This window comes from Eleginops maclovinus, chromosome 4 (assembly GCF_036324505.1).
Source record: "Eleginops maclovinus isolate JMC-PN-2008 ecotype Puerto Natales chromosome 4, JC_Emac_rtc_rv5, whole genome shotgun sequence".
NCBI classification, from domain to species: domain Eukaryota; kingdom Metazoa; phylum Chordata; class Actinopteri; order Perciformes; family Eleginopidae; genus Eleginops; species Eleginops maclovinus.
In genome coordinates this window covers 28,575,849-28,595,667 of record NC_086352.1, presented here as the reverse complement: position 1 = coordinate 28,595,667, position 19,819 = coordinate 28,575,849, and the positions used below count along the sequence as shown (strand labels likewise).

Here is a 19,819-nt window from a genome sequence, read left to right as displayed (position 1 = left end):
TTTGTCTTACAGGTCACCCTAAAATGCACTATAATGCAGGAAATGGCATCTAAGAAATCAAAAATCTTATGGGGGAGGACCCCCAGACCCCCCGCAGGAAGGCTTTTCCCAATGCTCATTTGGACCCCCCCAATATCACCTACATGGTTTCGCCCTTGAATTAATTCCATATTAACATTATAGATTTTTAAAAAAAAGCAAGCACAGTGATGATATTTTTTAAAATGTCTTTATTTAAGCTAAATTCATCCAGAACACTCCAGCAGAAACTAAGACGTCCAGTTGTTCCGGAGCTCCGGGTCTCTATGTGGTCTGAGCCGCTGTTGTAGCCGAGGGAAGGCGGCTCCTGTTAGGGCTGACCAGCAATCTACAGCCGCTCACTTCCTGCGGCGTGAGGCGGCTCCCTTTTTGCTGCTGCAATGCGCAAAGAGCAAAAACAGAGTCAGATCTGTTCAGTGATCCTCTTATGGTGAGTGCAAGTTGAATATTATAGATGGATAGACATTCAAAACATTGAATGTGTAACAGAGCAAAGGATGGGAAACAAAACAACTACTGGACCAATGTATTGGAGTTACATCGCCCTCTAGTGTTTAAACAAGCTAGTTGCAGCAATAAGCCTAAAAAGTTGCAAATCATTTGTAAAACATAAATATGAATATGTTAAAATCTGAAATATAAACAAACATAAAATGTAATAAATATTTGTATTAGGTGGTGGAGTCTAGCTTAATAGAAGAAATGTACATAAGTACAATTTTGAGACTTTGTAGCCCTTGGCAACATTCAAGCACTAAAAGACAGAAATAATATCAGTCTGTGTTGAACTGTGGAGCAGAGTTTATGTGATCGTCTGAGTGCCTTACTGTTTCTGCAGCTCATCAATGCGGTTCCTGAGAGAGATCACCTGAAAGACAAATAGCGGTGTTTTCAAGCAGAAATATCAATTATAAGACTTTCACACCTCGAGAACTGTGATATTATCTGGTTTGAGCTGCAACATGCACATTAAATTACAGTGCCACCAAATGAACACAGTCCACAGTTTTCTAAGTAAAATCCTGCCTTGCCTGAAAATAAGTTATAGGGAGTAGTTTGGTCCGATTTTTTGGCACAGATTTACAATTGGGAATTGACCCTTTTTTTTTAACCATTCATTCATTGTTCAAATGACCCAAAATAAATCATAAGTTAGACCTCATTAACGCAGACCTCATTCATACAAACATAAATACTTACTTGAAAATGTATGTCACACAGAGCAATGTAGAGAAAGCAAAGAGATGATTGTGAACCTGTTATTTAAATAAGTTCTGAACTCTTGTGTTTTTAGTACCCGAAACTATATTCAACTAATGCATCTAAAATTTAGAAAATGGGATTTACTTCTTTGACAGATGTCAGAAAATCAATGTAAAAGATTTCAATTTTTTTCAATTTTAGTCTTATGTGTGAACAAACCAATACATTTGCTCACTGACCTCGTATCTCTGTCTCTTGAGCTTCTCGCAGTGGTCATATTTAATCGCCTCCAGGTCATGCAGCCACTTCCACAGCTCCTTCGCCTTTTCCCTGACAAACACAAATCAAACATTCAATTAACAAATTTTCCCTGCAGCTGCAAATGATATGTTTCCTCCTGCAAGTGAACCTTGGGTGATCTTAAATATGACTCTTCTATTTTCTGTTTCTGTTTTTGTTTTGCACAGACAAAACCATATTCTCAGGGACTGCACTACAATGTCCAAAGCATGTTTGCCATGTGTAATACCTTGAATCCATAAATACCAAAGCTAAAAGTAATAATTATTCATGTCACTCTATTCTTTAATAGAATACACATTTTTTCAGTGTAAAATGTCTTCAAGTTAAATACATTTTTATTAATAGATTTAGTTGTAGAGATTTCTCAAACATATTGATGGGACATTCCGTGATGTCAAAATGAAAAAAAGTGAAACTTAACTTTATTTTCCAACAGGGAAAAAGTAAATATTAATGGATTATTATTCTTTGACTTAGTTTTGTTTGAAAGGATGATCCTTTACTACTGTTTTGGGACTACAGTAATGTGTAGGGGGAGATGTAAGCAGAAAATACAATGTCGCCATGGTTTCTGTTAGTTAAAATGTGGGCTAGCACAGGCTCTGTTTATTAAAGTCTGATTTTGATTACAGTTTGTCACCATTAAAGGGACAGTCAACCCAAAATCAAAAATAGAGATTTAGGCAGATGTATGCTTCTCACAAATGACATTTTTTTTGTATTCACAGACAGGTGTTTTGTTTATTGGTTGAAACTAAATAAAGATAGATTTGTGGGGATTAGGAGGAAAATATTAATTAACATTTTGTGACAAGAGTTGGCTTTTTAAGATTTCATTTGAACATTTTAAATGATGATTGTGCATCAGTGGTCGATGCTCTGTGAGGTCACTGCTGCATTGTTTAGACTGGGACTTGTCTTGTTGTTTCCCCCTGTGGGTTACCTTAGATCTGTATCGCTGAAATCACCAAGGTCCAGAGGTTTGCATCTCTCTGCCATGATCTTTTTCTTCTTTTCTCTTTCAGTCTGCTTCTTGCCTCTCCTCCCTTCAATCTGAAATAACAAAGACAAGCAAACAACATTTAGTTAAAGCAACAGTTTGAAAATACAACAAAAGAAAATAAAGGAACTAAAACATTACCTTTTGCAGGTGGCTGCTGTAGCCTGATCCCATGCTGCTCAGCGCGTTCTTCTTCTTGGCTTCATCCTCCATCTTCCTGTGGGCGTCTGCCTCCTCCCTTTTCTGCCGCTCAGCCTGTAATATTAAGGTTAACATATGATATTAAGGCAGCTTGACAAATGGAAGGAAAACAACATGGTTATTAATTGGTTTTAATGTTTCTATATGCCCCAATCAGTTTGAAAAGTAACTTAACAGTGCCTGAAACTCTTGTTCTTGCTGGCCTCCAGTCAGTGAACACATCACTTTGTTGCAGTGATGTAGAAATGTACTCGGTACACTCTGACATCACTGCTAGGTGTGATGTGATATAGGCAAAATATAGTTCAGTCAAAAGTTTGGACGGTAAATAACAACTGATGGGAAAATGTTTTTATTTTATTTGAACAGATTAGAAGATTTTAAAGGTCAGGAACACGTACCTCTCGCCTGGCCTGCCTCTCTTTATCCTTCTCAGAACGAATCCTCTGCTGCTCAGCTCGCTCTGCGCGACGCTTCTCCTGAAAACGAAAAATTAAAAATTAAAACACAATGCTGCAAAGCTGTACAATAACTAAGCCAACGTTTTACTAGTCTAGTTTATTTCTGCATATCTGAAATGATCTATAAAAAATCATAATGAAAATAGGCCTATAGAAATTCTGCAGCAGGTTATCTATTGCGTGTGTAATGCATGTTTGTTTTTAGTTTTTTGAGTAAAATCGCACAATTCTGTCTTTGAGTGCTAGGAGCTCCTCCTCCTCCTTCTTCCTGCACTCAAAGTGAGCGTCGATCAGCGACTGCAGCTCATACAGGTCCTTGTTTTGGCGTTTCTTCTGGATGTCCTGTATGAGGAGAACAAGAAATGGCAGTTATTAACCGACAGTACAGAGGTTGTCTGTTGCAAACCCACTAATTTAAACCCAGTCTTTGAAAGTGAAACAATTATAAGACAGGCCTGGAGATGATAAACGCAGGTAGTTGGTTAATTGTTCATTGTTTCTGCTTACAATGGTTTAAGTCAGGGGTGGCCACATACAGAAAAACATCCGAAGGGCTGGGCCACTCACTAGAGGTGAGGTATATTGCCTCATAAGTTAAGTTATAAGTTAGCAAAACCAATCAAATTTAGGTGCTTGATACATTTATTTAGTTTGCAGCTGATCCCTTAAAACAGAAGCATCAGATTGCTTATAATAAGGGGCAATGCAAAGGGTTTGTTAAGCATAAGTTATTGGTTTTTTTTTGTGAACTAAGATTTGTTAGAAAATATTCTCACCTTTAATTGACTGAATTTATAAGAACATGTGCATACACATGTAATATATTTTTTGATATATTTAAGATGTATAGTATAAGACGGGCCATATTCCATTGAACTTTTACAAGGTGCTGTGGGCCAAATAAAAATGGAACAGGGACCACATTTGCCCCCCGGATCAAAGCACCAGTAAGAAAAGAATATACAGTAACTCGCTATGGGTACTCTAATGCAACTTGTAAAATATTTTTTTACTGAAAAGTATTTGTTAACTGTTTGCATTTCCACAGCAGCTTTAATCTAAATGGCCTCACACGATACTTTAACTCGCTAGTAGGAGATCCTTGGTATCGTACCTCCAACCCTGTGGTTAGTGAATAACAAACACTGCACTACACAAATAATACAAATATGTGTTTAACAGCTGTGACAAAAATAAAAACATCACCATTACCTGTTTCAAACTGATTACATCTTTCCATGTAGCCTGCTGTCAGTTTCTTTCTTCCTCACCTTCTCTAATTATGTACTATTTTTTAACTCTATTCAATAAATCTTACCTTGTAAAGAAACCCAAGCTGTAAAATGTAAATAATTTCTCTCTGAAACTCGTAGTAGAAGTAGTATAGTAGAAGAACAATGTGGTTGGAAACGAAAACACTAAATTAAAGTTAATGTACCTTAAGCACTAGAGCTCATATAATAAGTCACATTCTAGTATAAATTGACTTACATCAAAGTCCACTTTCTCACCATCAGGGATCTTGGGAGCAGAGGGTCTGTTGAAGGGAAATAAGAATAAGCAATTTAAATGTGCCAGCGATGTAAGCACAATGGATTTCATGAAGGGCAATAATTGGACTTACTTGAACTTTGGCTTCTCCTCTTTTTTTTTTTTCCATTAACAGTGAGGAAAGAGAGATATCAAACGGTTAGTAATATGATATTGGTGAGTAATTAATATTCTGCTAGTTAATCAGTGGGGAGATCCATTTGTACAAGCTGAGTTACATCTGTTTCACACCTCCAGTAGATGACAGTCGTTTGAGTGGTCAGTGGTCCAATTCCTGTGTGTTAGCCTTTGTTTTAAGTAATGTAAGTACACTGATTTTTCATTTATCTGAGTTAATATATTGTGCATTAGTGTGTGAATCAAACCAATAGAACCGGAGACATTTGAGGTGCTAATCATGATCAGTACGGTGTGTGACCACATGAACTATTCAAGGGTTTATTTTCTGGACATCATCGCACACTTTACACAACAGGGAGTTTGACAGTGTAATTGCTGTTAATTGATGTGCAACGAAAACACAGCTGGGATTTTTACTGAAACAAATAACCAGGTTTGTGATTAGCTTTTTTCTAAGGGACCCTCACACTACAGAAAGACAACAGACAACGCAGGGGGAAAAACACATGCAAAGCAACCGCGACTCAGCAGGAAATACAAAGTACCATCTTGATCGCCCTCGTCATCTGGCAGAACACATTCATGCAAAAAAGAGAAGAAGCAGAGATGAGCAGTCGGCCAGTAACCATGACTCAGCATTTCTGAATCCTCCACCCTGATCCCCCTCGCCGCTAAAACAAATATATATATATATATATATATCATATATATATATATATATGATATATATATATCAGTGAAACCATTTTTATTTTCATGTGCGGAAGGTGAGACAGTACAGAAGAGTACTAGAGCCAGGCATAGGAGGAAAAAGATGAGCTCGACATTTAGTTTTGCATTTTGAGAATGAAGTTGAAATGAAAATAATATGAAGTTAAAATGTTGAGGGAAAGAATAACGTAAAAAAAGATTTGTTTTTAAAGAATAAAGTAGAAACTCAAAGATTAAAGTAGAAATTTTAAGAATAAGCTAGACATTTAAATATTAAAGAAGACATTTAAAGAATAAAGTAGAGATGTAAAACTACAAATGTAAAATATAACATACACATTTAAAGAATAAAGTACACATTTACAGATAAAGTAGAAATTTAAAGAATAAAATATACATTTTAGTTCAAATTAAGAGAATAAAGCCATCAAGAATGACTCATTTTGAGAATGAAGTTGAAATGTCTAGAATAAAACAAACCATGAGAGCATTACTGAAAGTTGGACTTTCTGTAATTTAAATTGTTCTCCTTTTGTTTGTATTGTCTTTGTTTCAGCTTTATTCCTTTTTATGTTTCAACTTTTTTCGATAGACTTTTAGAGAAGAATATTTTTGCTCTCATTTCTTCCCATCATGCTTGGCCCTAATACTCTTCAGTGGTGAAAGAGTCCTCTGCTGACAGGGAAACAGAAACAGATCTAAACAGACGAACAGAGAAAAATACAAATCCACATACCTTCCTCTTCATAGGCGTCTGCATGCAGCAAGCGTCCAAAGCAAGAGCAAAAACAAAAAAATCATTAGTGCTTGGAATGGTCAAGCCTGCCCGTCCTCTTTAAGTTGCAGAGCTTATGCATCACATTAAACATGGCAGCCACTGCAGGAGTCCCATGACAGTGGACTTTTTAAGCAGGGACTTCCGGAGCAGCGAAGTCTGGGCATTATATCAGCCAACGTATAGCGAGGCCTGGGACTTCTGCAGTTGCTCCATTTGTATGAGTGTTTTCAGAGATCATAAAAGCATTTCAACAAACTAAACAACATTTCCATGTAAGACTTGAATAGTGAGGACAAATGCTTTTCATTGCAACACCCCAATGTAAATGTTTTAGAGCAGTTTGCCAGACCCACTCTTCACCTACTCATGGAAATAAATATGCTAAACATAGACTGAAGGGAGGCAAAGAAGAAAAACTTTTACATGACTGAAATTACCCATCATGCTTCCTGCTACGGCCTTAAAGATGAGCTTTTTCCAAAATGCAAATATTGGCAAAAGAACAAAATAAGACAGGGTAGTTCATTCATGTAAAAGCAGCTGATTTTTTTCTTTTCCCCTTCAACATTTATATGCACATACTTAAAACACACATACGACACTGAGCAATAATGCTGGAAACAGAACATGTTTTGTTTGTTTGTGGTGTCGGCTAACACTGATGGGTTGTGATATGATAACTGTGGATATTTTATAAAGCAAAGCCCAAATGTTTGCTGAAGTGCAATTCAGGGGTTATTGGAGGAGCCCTAAGACACCAAAAGGCACTTAAGGGTTCTTCAATAGAAGATGGCTAAAGTGCAACACACACTGGCCTTGTCATGCCAACCGACCCGGGACGCAAATGGGATAAATCGCAGCTTTTTGATGCCAGATGACCCAAAGTTGCATAGAAAACCGTGAACAAGGCGATTGAGTCTATATAGTAGTTTTTCTCTAAAATGATTGGATTTTTTTTTTTGCCAGAAGAGCGTGATCCAGCAGCATTGTCGTGTAATGCGTAATGTCTACGGCTCGCTCCAACACAGTACAGATAATAGCCACAGAGAAAAATATCTCCACACACTGGCAGATTTATGATAATACTTTACATCAAGGAAAAAATACCTTTTGTACGATGGCAGCATTTAGAAACCGTCTTTGCATAAAAAGGAAATACGTTTGCTAGCTCTTCCGCATGTTATCAAACTCAATAACACATACTGTATGCCTCAACTTAAACAAATTCAAATGAAATTGACAAAATTGTTCATTGTAATTTTTAAGTTTTTTTTGGGGCTGAGTTAGCTAAACAGACCGATATGTACTGTATATAAGGCCTAACATTTTTTTGAAGTTTCTAAAAGCAGAGTTTCGGCTTTGGGAAGATGTCAATATGAGCAAAAGAGCTCATTAGGAATAAATTATATATATTATATACATTGATAAATTGCAGCAAGGTGATGCTGACATGACTTTTTATGCTATGGTGCAGAGTGCTGAGTGTCCTGCAGGAGAACGGTGAAGGGACTGCCCATGCCACGTACCTTCCTCTTCATGAACCACCTGCTGCACCTCCTCGGGCTCTGGTTCTGGTTCAGGCTCTACCTCTGGCTCTGCTTCTACCTGGGCCTCCGCCTCAGGGGCTACTTCTACTTCTACTACCTCCTCCTGGGCTACGGGTACGCAGCATGCACCAAACCGCCGAGTAGAGGGAGGGTGTCGCAGAAGGCCGTTAATGAAGACCACAGACATGACAAAAAGTGAGAGATTACTTTAGTTACAGAGAGGATGGATGGGTGAGCAATGGACAGAGCTGCTGGAGAGATAAACACATGATGATGAGAAAAAGTCAGTCGACCTTTCACAGAGAAGCAATATTGAACTGTTCAGGCAGAAAACTTACTGCAGATGTTGTGTATAATTATTTTCTGGCATGTTCTTTCCTTACAGAAAATGGAAAGGTTTTCTACTTTTCCCTTATAACTATAGTTTACTGCGACATCACTTACATTACATTGCCGACTCTATAGTTGTCTTTTAAGGGAAAAAAAGTGTCAACCTACCCTGCTGAAAAATGAAGGCCTTTCTGTTTCTAATTCCAGCTAGAAAAGTGTGGTCTTAATGATTCACAGTGATGTACACTATTTAAAAAATGTTGTATGGTTTAAATGTCTTTTCGATGTTTCCTGAATATGCTACAGACATTGTTAAGACATTTAAACAGCCTGTCTTTTTTCATGGGGTCAAATGTGCTTGCTTTCAACCCTCTTCACTTTTTATATTGTTATTTTAAAAGATTTTACATTGATGGTGCGCTCCAGTTCTACTTGAAAGACTGAATGTCTGACTTCACAGTCTGAGATTTCAACTAAAATGGCCCCTAAAGTCAGATTTCTGACTGGCAATTTCTTAGATAACCTCTCCAACCCGATGTTAGAATCCAAAATGGATGTGCTGCACATGAACTTTAAAACCTTGTGTACATGTCACTATGATGTTGGTATGGGCAACAAATGCTGCAAAGTGCATTGTTATCATTGTTTACAAAACATGGCTCAAAGGTATATCAAATGCAACATTATATCTCCAGTTATCGCCGTGTTTTTCCTGGTATGGTAGTTAGCTTACTGACTTCTAAATGTATGTTTTTGCTGTAGTTTCTGCCAGCATGATCTAGGTAAAGTTTTATGAGACTCATCCAAGTAATTGTCAACCTTCACTGTTGAAATATGGCCGTTGTGTGAAAGAGGTCAATGAAAGTTGCATTGATGTGACATCAACATATGACAATGTAAAAATGTCACATACCGAGAGATAAAATGGAGAGAGAGTAGAAGCTCACTCACATTTATTTCTCAACCATGTGATTCAAAACATCACTCAAAAATAGTCACCCTTAACTTGGACATGTTTGACTGACAGCTATAAAAAAATAAATAAACATCTACATTACTCCTCCTTTTTGTTTGGACAATTAAATATTTAAATATAAAAGGATGAAGTGAAAACAATTCTCCTGTATGCATCCTGTATGAGCTGGTGCAGCATCAAACATTTCAAATTAAGGGTGAAATCAGGCAGCTAACAAATAAGTGCAATGGAGAAAATATCTGAAATATGGAATCAATTCAGTTGTCTTTACCTTCCTCGTCTTCAGTTTGGGGAAAACACATTTGGAAAAACAGAGAGAAATATAACCTTGTGTCAATTCACAATCACATTAAAATATTCTCTTAGCTGACCAGGATATAAATAACACTTACATTTTTAAAACAACCAATTTAGTTTTTAAGTAAACATGTATATAAGACACATTTTACAATAAGTATTTTCATCAAATTCAAAATATATGGTCAAGAAATTAATGATATACTTTATATACTGTTCAGCATATGTCACATCCAAACAAAGCCATTACAAAATCCCCCCAAATGTAATCCAAATCCTAAAAATATTTTTGATTTAGTTTTTCTATTTAGTCAAACAATCTGATTAGTTGGTACTTACCCTCCACATTATCCCTGAAATATAAAAGATAAGACATTCAGAAATCAATGACTTCTTTATTTTGAATCGAATGGCCATTAAACAGCAATGTGTATTATAATTGACACTTACAATTCCTCAGTGTCGGACATGGTGACAGCAGACTACTACTTCGCACCTGAGGACAAGACAAAGAGCTGGATCAGCTGACAGGGTAGAAGTAGAACAAGGAGATCGTTTGGATAAAATATTTTTAAAAGATTGATCCCCCTAGCAAAATCTGTTCTACAGTAGAAATGATCAAACTCCTCAAGTTTCTTATTATTAAACCCAAAGCATGTTACTTTGATAATAAGCTAAATTGGCCTGCGTACAAAACCCAAAAAGAAACATGTTTCTGCTAGTTAGTTTTATGGAAGGATCGTAGCACTGTCTGTACAGCAAATACAAAGCTTTAGCAGGCAAATAGTAGTCTAAGCTTAGGTTAGCTTAGCATCATTTTTTTTAAAGCATAGGGACAGCTAGCTTGGACTGTATTCAATTACTACACAATGTGCCTATATAACCCATACAGATCACCAAATACCGTGTGATAAAACATTTTTTTACCATTCCATGCATAAAACAAGTAAAAAAACAAAGACTTTCTGTTTAAAGGCAGTTACATGATAGCTCCTTGATGCCCTTGCAGACCAAGTAGTATTAATATCTTGAAAACTAGGTTTACTGTTTCCCCGATTTCAGTCTTTGCACTAAGCAAAGATTACAATGCTAAGTCATTTCCCAAAAACGAACTAAGATTAGACCAAAATAGCATAATTAATACTTTCACTTTTACGACAGAAAGTTAGAGGTCATAGAGCTGAATGTGTCCTCACTGAAGCATTTTCACACTTGTACCAAACACCTCATCATGAACTATTGACTCAGCTGGTTGGGAGGTGTTACCTTCTTTGCAGGTTTGTTTCCACTCATGGCTATTTGATCCAAGTTCATAGAAGACCACACATCATCAGCACTTAAGTCACATGCACTATTTATAGATCATTGAATGCTTCTTTCCTATTGATTTGGTGCTGTTAGTGACTTTATATCCCAAGTAGACATTTTGGGTTACCTCCAGATCACAATGTTCTCCTCCACTCCAGCCTTGGCTGTTATGAGTCATATTGAATCCAAATAATGGGGTGCAACACGCAGGGACATAAAAAGGTTTGCCCTCTTTTACTTAACTCTATTGATAGAATGCAATGCAGATAGTTTGGGTTTTATTTGCCCAGGATAAGAGACATCTGTCTCTCATTTCCCATTCTGCATGGGTTGCTAAAAGGTATACAAAAATATTCAACCTGCAGACAGTTAACAGTTTTCACATCTACTAGTTCAAATGAAAATGCAAGTATTTTTTTCATTCCATTGTTAGAATGAATAGAATTTTAAATGATTTTTTAGACTCTTATCTAATAGTATTCCTTGTAATCTTATAGTATTACAATGAATACTAGTAAATATATTTATTTATTATATATATGGGCCATGAAGTTAAAAGGACAATCATTTCAATTATATTTTTTCCATTTGATTTTCAATTGTACTGAAGTGGAGGCACAAAACTCATCTTAGACACATTTTAAATAGGCTACAACTACGTAGAAAGACAAAATATATATACATATCTTGTTTTGTAATTTGGGTGAACCAACACTTTAATGTGACATGTTTCTAGGCTATTCAACTACAGTGTGAGCATACTGTATAGATCTAATGTATTTCCTTCCTAGCGCAGGCAGTTGCTTGATATATTAGCTATGACTATTGGTCAAAGTTCAGTCCTATATTGGGGAAATACCTCTCTAATCCGCTAACTCTATTTAGCATCAACTCCAGTTCCAAAAGGGGGAGGAGGAGCATCTCTGCTGGAGACAATGTGGGAGGTTTTCTCTTCTCTGTAATCCATATATCATATTTTATATATATAAAAGTGTCTTTGGATGGCTCCTTCACACTTAACAGTGAGCACAGCTGCAGAGGGCTCAGAGGATTAGTTCTGGATCATATTTCTACCCATCAGCTGAGGAACGGTGTCCAAATAGCTGCTTTAATCCCTCGGCTCGGTCCAGTGGGAGGACCCTGAGCACTGTAACAGCCAATCAGCAGCCGCCTTCATCAAACAGTTCTTTGATGAACTTAGAGCTGACAGCGGCCTCACCTCTGTGTGTCTAGCATTCACGAAGAACATACCGACACTTCAGCACTCTATATATTTAGTGGTTGGTCACCTCATTTCTTTAGTATGGGAAGACTGAAAATACTGCAAAGTATTTCAGAGTCTTTCTGAAACAAAAAGACTGATGAAACAGGTGAGGCCGCAGATGATAATAACATCCTGAGCCAATCCAGAGAAGATTTAGATTGAAATGCCAATATGAGACATACTTATAGTCCCCCACATCAGTTTGGTGAAGGATGTGACAGCAGACAGACCTTGTGTATCATCACTATCTCAAAACCTCACACCTCTAAGATGCCGGCCTGGTTTTCAGGTCGACCATGATGGATGGGTGGCTGTTGAAAGTTGAAAGTTCAAAATACCGAAAGCGAGTTACAGGAGGAGAGTCATTTAGTATATGAGTGTGTATAATGTGAATGTGTAAAAGATAAAAAAAAGATGTGTCATTCTGATTGAGAGGCTGAATTTAAACCAAAAATCTGACAACCTAACAGCTGCTAGTCTATAAAAATCTTTAGATATTCACACGCTAACAATAGGGGGGAGAATCAAATGAACCAAAACAGAATACGCGGGAGATAAAAGAAGAAGATAAGCCAATTTCAATTAACAACAATATAATAAATACGTGTACATTTAACAAACAATAGTTTAATGGATTCATAGAATCAGCATCTCTTTGAGACATAAGGTAGATAAGATTGAAGATAAGCAAAGGTTTCTGTCTTCCTCACTGTATCCCAAGGAAATAAAGCAGATCACCAATGCCAAACTTTACCTCCAATGTGACACCTTCACTGCTTTGAAGTGAATGTAAAAATAATACAGGTTAAAAACTGTGTGACGCCAAATTAAAGACATGGAAAACATTAAGAGTAAAATCCATTTACAGCTGCACTTCACAGCTTCACAGCTGAACACCTCAAAGTCACATAAAGTAGAGGTGCAAACTGCTCTAATTTCCCAGAACAGTTGGCAGTATATCACAGCACTTTAATCGCCTTAGATTACTCCAAAACAAAAAGGTGGATAAAACACATGATTCAATCACACAGTTAATTGATCTGGTCTCAAGAAACCAAACTCCTGCTCTTGGGACTGTGAACCATCCCAAACATAAACTACACATGTTTGACATGCAGTAGAACATGTCTACGTCTATTTCAAACCTCCCTTCTGGGGTTACGGCTGAAGAGTGATTCTCTTACACCCAACACCTATGGTTCTTTTGTCCTCCTGCTCACAATTGGACAATAACTAATTTTGACAAAGGAAGAAACAAATAGTTGGAAACATGTAGTTAAGTAGAACTTTGAGGTTAGGTTAGGTAAGTGGGCATCTTACCTCAGAGACAAGAGAAGCTCCTCAGACGAAGAAGATGAAGGTCTGTAAGAATCTGCCGGCTTCGCTCAGAGAATAAGTCCTTGTGTTATAGTGATACTTGAGCTCATCAGGCCCTTATTGGCTGGGGGATGAGAGTTAGGTGTGTGTGTAGTGTATATGTTCTTGTGTGTAAAGGATGGGGAGAGGAAGGCTCAGGTTTTGAGAGGGGTAGGCATGACCCTGGAGAAAGAGATGGGTGAAATACTGTGGCTGGAAGAGGAGGGCTCAGGTTTTGGAAAGGAGCAGCTGAGAAGCTTCTGTTGCTAAATTTACAGTGATAGAAGGCTGAGAGAAGGGGGTTACACATCAGCTTGGCATCCAGACAATGGAGGGAAAGTGTGTGTGTGTGTGTGTGTTTGTGCGTGCGTGCGTGCGTGCGTGCGTGCGTGCGTGTGTGTGTGTGTGTGTGTGTGTGTCTCACACCAGACACTTCATCAACCAGTCAGTCAATCAGTCAGTGCAGAGTAACACAGTGATATGATATTAATAGAACTGGACTAAAAACAGAATGTTCTCTGTTGGTCTGTCCACTTCAATGAAGCAGTCGAAAGACACAATAACAACACAGTTTGTTGTTCCATCGTATCATCTACGCTACAGCCTCCCCCATTCTCAACTGAAGGGCGACTCTTGAAGGATGCCATTTAACATCCCGCCTTCAAAATGCCGACAAGATTCAAACTAAATTCTTTCAATTCTGTTATTGTTTATTGAATGCCTCAATTGAAATTGCCTGCATTGAACATTGAAAAAATATGATAAATTAAGTGATACATATAAATTATAATTCAATAAAAAATTTAAATGCATTTAGTTATAATTAATGTATTAAACAGTAAAAAAAATTATTTATAAAACTTCCTTACCAGAGAAGCAAAAAATGAGCAATGGATATAAATGGAAGCTAACAAAGTCCAGCAATATTGGGATTATGATTGTTATGTTAGGCCACAGCAAATACATTTGTTGTCTGACCTAATAATGTCTGACTTACGCTTTCTATCAATATAATGAGGGAATGTTTAGATAATTGCCAAAGGTTGCTTTCATTAGCCAAAGATACAGTCTTCTTTATACTCTGTGAACAAAAGTAACCGATGTGAGTGTGATGCACGGGCAGTTGTTGAGATAGAAATAGGTAAACAACAGATTAACATGAGTGGGATAGGACTAACTTAGAAGTCTTTTGTTGGAGCGCTCTCCAAATGTGTTAAATGGGAATATGAAAGAAGAATAACTACCAGTATTACCACATCTGTGGCACATTCTGCTCCATGTTTCTAAGTGTTTCTCCCCACTTGTCTGTATTCAACGGCTAATTCTGAATGAAAAAGTCAAAAATACTTCTATGAGTGCATTTCCAGACCTGCTCCTTCATGGAAGCCCCCCTTTTTATTTGGTTCAATCTAATTTTGGAACTGTTTAACAGAAAGAGACTAAATGGAAAACAAAGTATTTTTTCCCCAAATAATGAGACTAAATTTAGATTTTATGAACCAAGTAGTACAGGTGAAATGTTGGCCCAAATATCTTAAAATATTGCAATGTCTTCACCAACGTCATTTTGGTAGGAAGAAGCATTAGATAAAAAATAAATGCACTTACTTTTTATTAAGCTGGAACCTCTTTAAACTCATACATTTAGAGGAGGTTCAAAAGCAGAAGAAGGACCCACTTAACTTGTAGTGGTGCTCTCAAATGTGTTACTGGTGTTAATCAATTAACTGGGATACCAGCTGGCCTGCAAGCTAGCTTACTAGCTATCATTTCAACAGTTAGGTAGAGGGGCCCCTAACTGGAGTGCTGCTTCTCAATGTTTCACAGAACTGCCACTGATAGATGGAGGCTTTGGTGCAATAACATTGAGTCTGTGGTCATTAAGGCTTTTCGTACACCTTACGAAAAGGCCAGAAAAATATGTATTTATATTATTTGTTGGATTATATTTTTATAAGAGTACAAAAATACTTTACCACACAGAGCCAAATGCGCTCGTTTCTAAAATCTAACCACAACATAGCTCCACTGGTAATGCTACTGTATTGTACTTTTGTGTTTGTGTTGCCAGAACTCAGATCGGTCTCAGACTACTCCTCCATTATTTCAGAACAGCAATTGTCTTGTCCCAGCCCTCATCCTTAATAAGCCTCAGAGACATACATTCCACAAGAGGCAGTAAAGTGTTATGATGTAAATTGACACTTGGTTGAAAGACAGGCGCCGCATGGCAACACGTGTTAATAGCAGCAGTTGACATGCATTGTAACTTTAGTCAAATCACAACTACACACAGTCTGGGTAGTAAATAAAGAGTTGGTTCACAGTCTGTCAACCCAAACCTTATGAACACACTCGAAAATTGTACATACAACTTCACCCACAGCTTTAGGTAAAAAGACTCAATTTTATTTGTGGCAATCATTTAAGACTATCGTCCAGTTTAGTCTATAAGGTGTATTTTTACTCAATTTGTACAGGAAACAGACATTAAGTCAAAATAAAGTAACTCAAATCTAAATCACTTTCTTAGATAGAGCTTCATTATTTAGACTCATAATAAGTATTGGTCAATCCCCTCAAACCAAGGCCATGTAAAGGTTTTAATGATAAACAAACCCCTCAATGGTAATTGGCCTCATGTCCTGATCACTTACTGGATTTCGTGTTGCTGGTCTGCTGAGCAGACAAAAACAACCTCCTTCCCTCAGGTGGAGGTGTCCGCAGACTGCCTGTAGGGGCTGCACCTCAGCCATCTCAGGTGGCCTGGAAACCCCCTGCCACTGCAACATACACTGAAGGCAACTGTTTTATTTTTGGAGTGGCCACGGCACGGTGGCTTGCTCCCTAAGGCTTCAGTTCACTTCAGGATGAGTGGCCCTATGGCACTCTGAGCCGGGATTAACAAGCAGAGAGCAGTTTGTCCCGACAGCGGCTCGCCAAAGGTAAACCAGTCAAACTCAGTGTCTGTTGATTGACAAGATGGTGGTACTGCAGAAGTTATCCTGACCTATTAGCCAGGTGCTAACCTGCAAACGGTGCATTGGATTTGATAGAAGCACGTGCACGGTCTGAAATCTTAAACGCATGATGCATTTCAGACATTATATCTGTGAGAAGACGTGATTGCAAAGCATTGTTTCCCATGTTGTATGATTAATGACAGGTAATTGTATGCATGAGACAGAAATAAAAAAATCCTGCAGATTAATTATAATGGCCTTTCACTTTTACTTTAAATTATTTCATTTTTTTCGGTTGCTAACTTTAACTCCAAACTTTTTTGCAGCCTACCCAACAAAACAAAACAACACCTTTTCCCACCTTAGGTAAGTGCTGCTCAGATTGATATTGAAGCAATGTGATGGGTAACAAAGAACTTGTCCTCAATTTGTTTAAAGTTCTTTAAAGCTGGATAGATAGAGGTCAAGGCCCATTGCTATCACTAAGCTAATCTTATACTTTCCCCTTTTGAGCTGCTCCAATAGAAGCCTCCCAGATATACAACCCCAGAGCCATAAAAGGGGGACTTCTCATGTTCAGCTGCCCTCCTTGTCACTCTGACTTCAGGAGTCCCTTTGACAACAGGGATTCATTTTAAACATTTTGCTCATACCGAGGTCAAACCCTCTCAGCTTTTATTTTTCAAGACAGGGACAGCAACTCCCAGGAGTTATAACTATGCTGCAACTTACATATTTAAATATTTAAAACAGATTTTGTCAAACTTATAGAAAATGTCCCATTGGGTAAAATTATCTTTCTTCTTTCAGATCAAACTATTACTAACATTACATAATAGGACAATTTAAGATAATCATCGCTCTGAAACATGAGGCTAAGCTCACAGTCGGAGCAGCTCTGAGAGGATTTGGGTTTTCCAGCAGACTGAGGTTGTTTGTGTGAGTGTGGGATAGCAGGCAGCAGGTGCTCGGTGTCAGGGTGTTTGCTCTTATTTCCCTGGATCTAAAATTAGAAGTTAGACCTTATCTAGTGTTACCCCGAGATCTTTCCCAATAACCAGAAGAAAAGGGAAACAATTCAGCTCAGGTTGCCTCTGTAGCAAACCAAGTAAAAAAACTAACCATTGTTAAATGTCACGTTTAAATATAAAATATATTTTGTTTTCATATGTTATATGTGAAAATCAACTGACGAAAACTACAGACCTAAAATCATCTTTGTCTATTTAAATCGTGGTTGCAGAGGAATGTGTATAAGATTTATTGTCAGTTTATTATGCTTCTGACCTTTGACCTTCTTATAGTTTGCTTGTAATGCTAATGACTGAGGAATTTGGTCCCAATTTACTGCTGCTCATATTTCAAATTTGCTTTGGTTATGAACATTAGCTTAATGCTGCCACCCCTCCTTCCTGCACAAACAGTCACCCTCCTGTACCTGTCAATCATCCTCCTTTGGGTTTACTTTTATTTCCTGCAGAGGTCATTTTTAAATCCGACAGTCTCCTTGAGAGACTATTTTCACAAGTAGTTTGTCATCATTTCAAAGAAGCCTCACCATAAGTTATAGCTTGACATGCCTTTCTATTTCCAATTGTGACACTCCTTGTAGCTGAGCAACATCTTCAGGACCCAATTAAGAATCTTAAACCTGCTAATGAGCTGCAGACGTGTCTTTGAGCCATTTGCACTGTTTAAATGAGTACAGTTGGGAAGCAGCTGTATATGCTATACTAGGAACACAGTAGGAGTAAGATAACAAAACGTTTGCCTACACATCAAACGACAAATGAAGTAAAGGCAGAAACCCGCCAATAGCTATACTGTTGATAAGTCAAACAACATAAATGTGTTTAATTATATTAGTATAAAAAAGGTCTACGGAATACATGGGAAGCACAAACAGAAAAAAACATTCACTCTTTGCCTTACTACCTGCTATAAAATGAGAAGTGTCACAAGAAATGTATAATTAGAAAATGATTTTTCAACTTAAAGCTCGATTAACAGAAAATGATGAAGTGATAGTGGCTACAATGTGTGCAGTATCAATGTTGGTTTTCATAATCCAAAAGTCCAGCATGTGTTTCACAGATCTTCATAGAATGGTCCAGCTGAAAAGGAAAAATAAATGTCTTAATATAAACATGTATAGATTTGTTATATAAACACAAATAAAGACCTAAATCAAATGCCTCAGTGATTGTTTTGCCAGCTGCTGAAATATTTGACAGTTAAGTACTTTCCTATACAACTGTATAGGGATAAAACTCAACATTGCAAGCTGCTTAGTGATTAAATCATCATTCAATGCAGCCGGCATCTCTTTTAAGTCCTGCTCTGATGTCATAAAAGATAATGCCAAAACAGCAAGGTGATTAACTTTTCATGAGATGCTATGTTGGATCATTGCTCTAAATCTTTTTTTTGTATTTTTGGGAAATAATTGACTCATTGTTAATGTTGATGAAAAGTGGTGTTAAAATATATATTTTTTTTTTATCAGCTACTTCAATAAAACTGACTTTTACCTGGCAGACGTCTTTTGATAAATCATTTTCTGGTTTTGTGCTTTGGTGTTATTCTATAAGTGGATTTGCAGCTGAAGACCAATTGACCAATTGTTCCTCATCTGTCTTGCAGGAATCTGAAAAATGCTGATGGATGTCGGCTACAGTAACGGGCTGGAGCCTGATCTTTCCCAGCCATATCCTCCGCCTTTAATGCCAAAACCAGGCAAAGACAATGCAAGGCTTCAAAAACTCAAGAAGAAGAGGGCCAAGAAAAAAGGTAGCCTCTCTCAGACACCCATCCCTTTTCGCTCCTGTTTGTCGCCTGTCAATGAAGCAAGCACAGACCTTGAGCACAGTGACCAGTCCAGCCCACCGAGGACACCGGAATCAGTCTACATTGCAGACCCTTCAGTGCCCAGTTTCCCTTTTGACTCCTTCTGTGATCCCTCCACATCTGCATTCCCTCAACCTCGGAGAAGCCCCTTCCAGAAAACTGGCAGCTTCCCTCCTCAGTCCTACATAGATCAGATCAGGACTTCTGAAGAGCAGGTGGCTCCACTGTATGAGTGCTCCTCTTTCTTATTTGATGACGTGACTCCTTTCATTATGCCACCTTCGATTTCACCACCCAAATCACCACCTAAGCAGGTTCCACGAAAACTTCTTCCCTCTGCTTTCAATTTAAACCTGACACCAAATACCCAACAGTCCGTCACAACAGTCCCTCTAGCCTCTGTGTCTGTGTCCAGCCCTAAAATATCAACTCACAGTCTGACCCTATCCCCAGCCGCCCCCAACTGTGACCCAGGCCCAGCACCTTCTCTGGTTGCAGATCTTCCTCCTCTCCCAGCGCTGCTATCAGTTTCAAACACTCAGACACAACATATTATTTCCAGCC

General features: G+C 37.9%; 2 protein-coding genes across 6 annotated transcripts in view; both read right to left on the bottom strand.

The window, feature by feature from the left end:
- Nucleotides 1-210: 210 nt before the first annotated feature.
- On the bottom strand, nt 211-8,116 carry LOC134863771 (troponin T, fast skeletal muscle-like). Of its 3 annotated transcripts, XM_063882454.1 has the most exons (12): nt 7,894-8,116; nt 6,326-6,343; nt 5,424-5,444; nt 4,832-4,850; nt 4,699-4,744; nt 3,433-3,549; nt 3,148-3,225; nt 2,687-2,800; nt 2,489-2,598; nt 1,482-1,572; nt 867-907; nt 211-414 (listed from the first exon to the last, which is right to left on the bottom strand). In XM_063882454.1, exons 1-12 carry the CDS (start codon nt 8,099-8,101, stop codon nt 378-380), a joined length of 900 nt encoding a protein of 299 aa, XP_063738524.1. In that variant the 5' UTR covers nt 8,102-8,116; the 3' UTR covers nt 211-377. The 3 variants fall into 3 exon arrangements, with proteins under 3 accessions (XP_063738524.1, XP_063738525.1, XP_063738526.1); XM_063882455.1 differs by lacking the exon at nt 5,424-5,444; XM_063882456.1 differs by lacking the exons at nt 5,424-5,444; nt 6,326-6,343.
- A 7,716-nt stretch (nt 8,117-15,832) lies between these two features.
- LOC134862550 (lymphocyte-specific protein 1-like) overlaps nt 15,833-19,819 on the bottom strand; it is a 30,908-nt gene continuing 26,921 nt past the window's right edge. For all 3 annotated transcript variants that reach the window (XM_063880537.1, XM_063880540.1, XM_063880538.1), the window contains one exon: nt 15,833-18,522. In XM_063880537.1, coding sequence (XP_063736607.1) covers nt 18,497-18,522 — 26 coding nt within the window. In that variant the 3' untranslated portion in view covers nt 15,833-18,496. The remainder of the gene's footprint in view (nt 18,523-19,819) is intronic.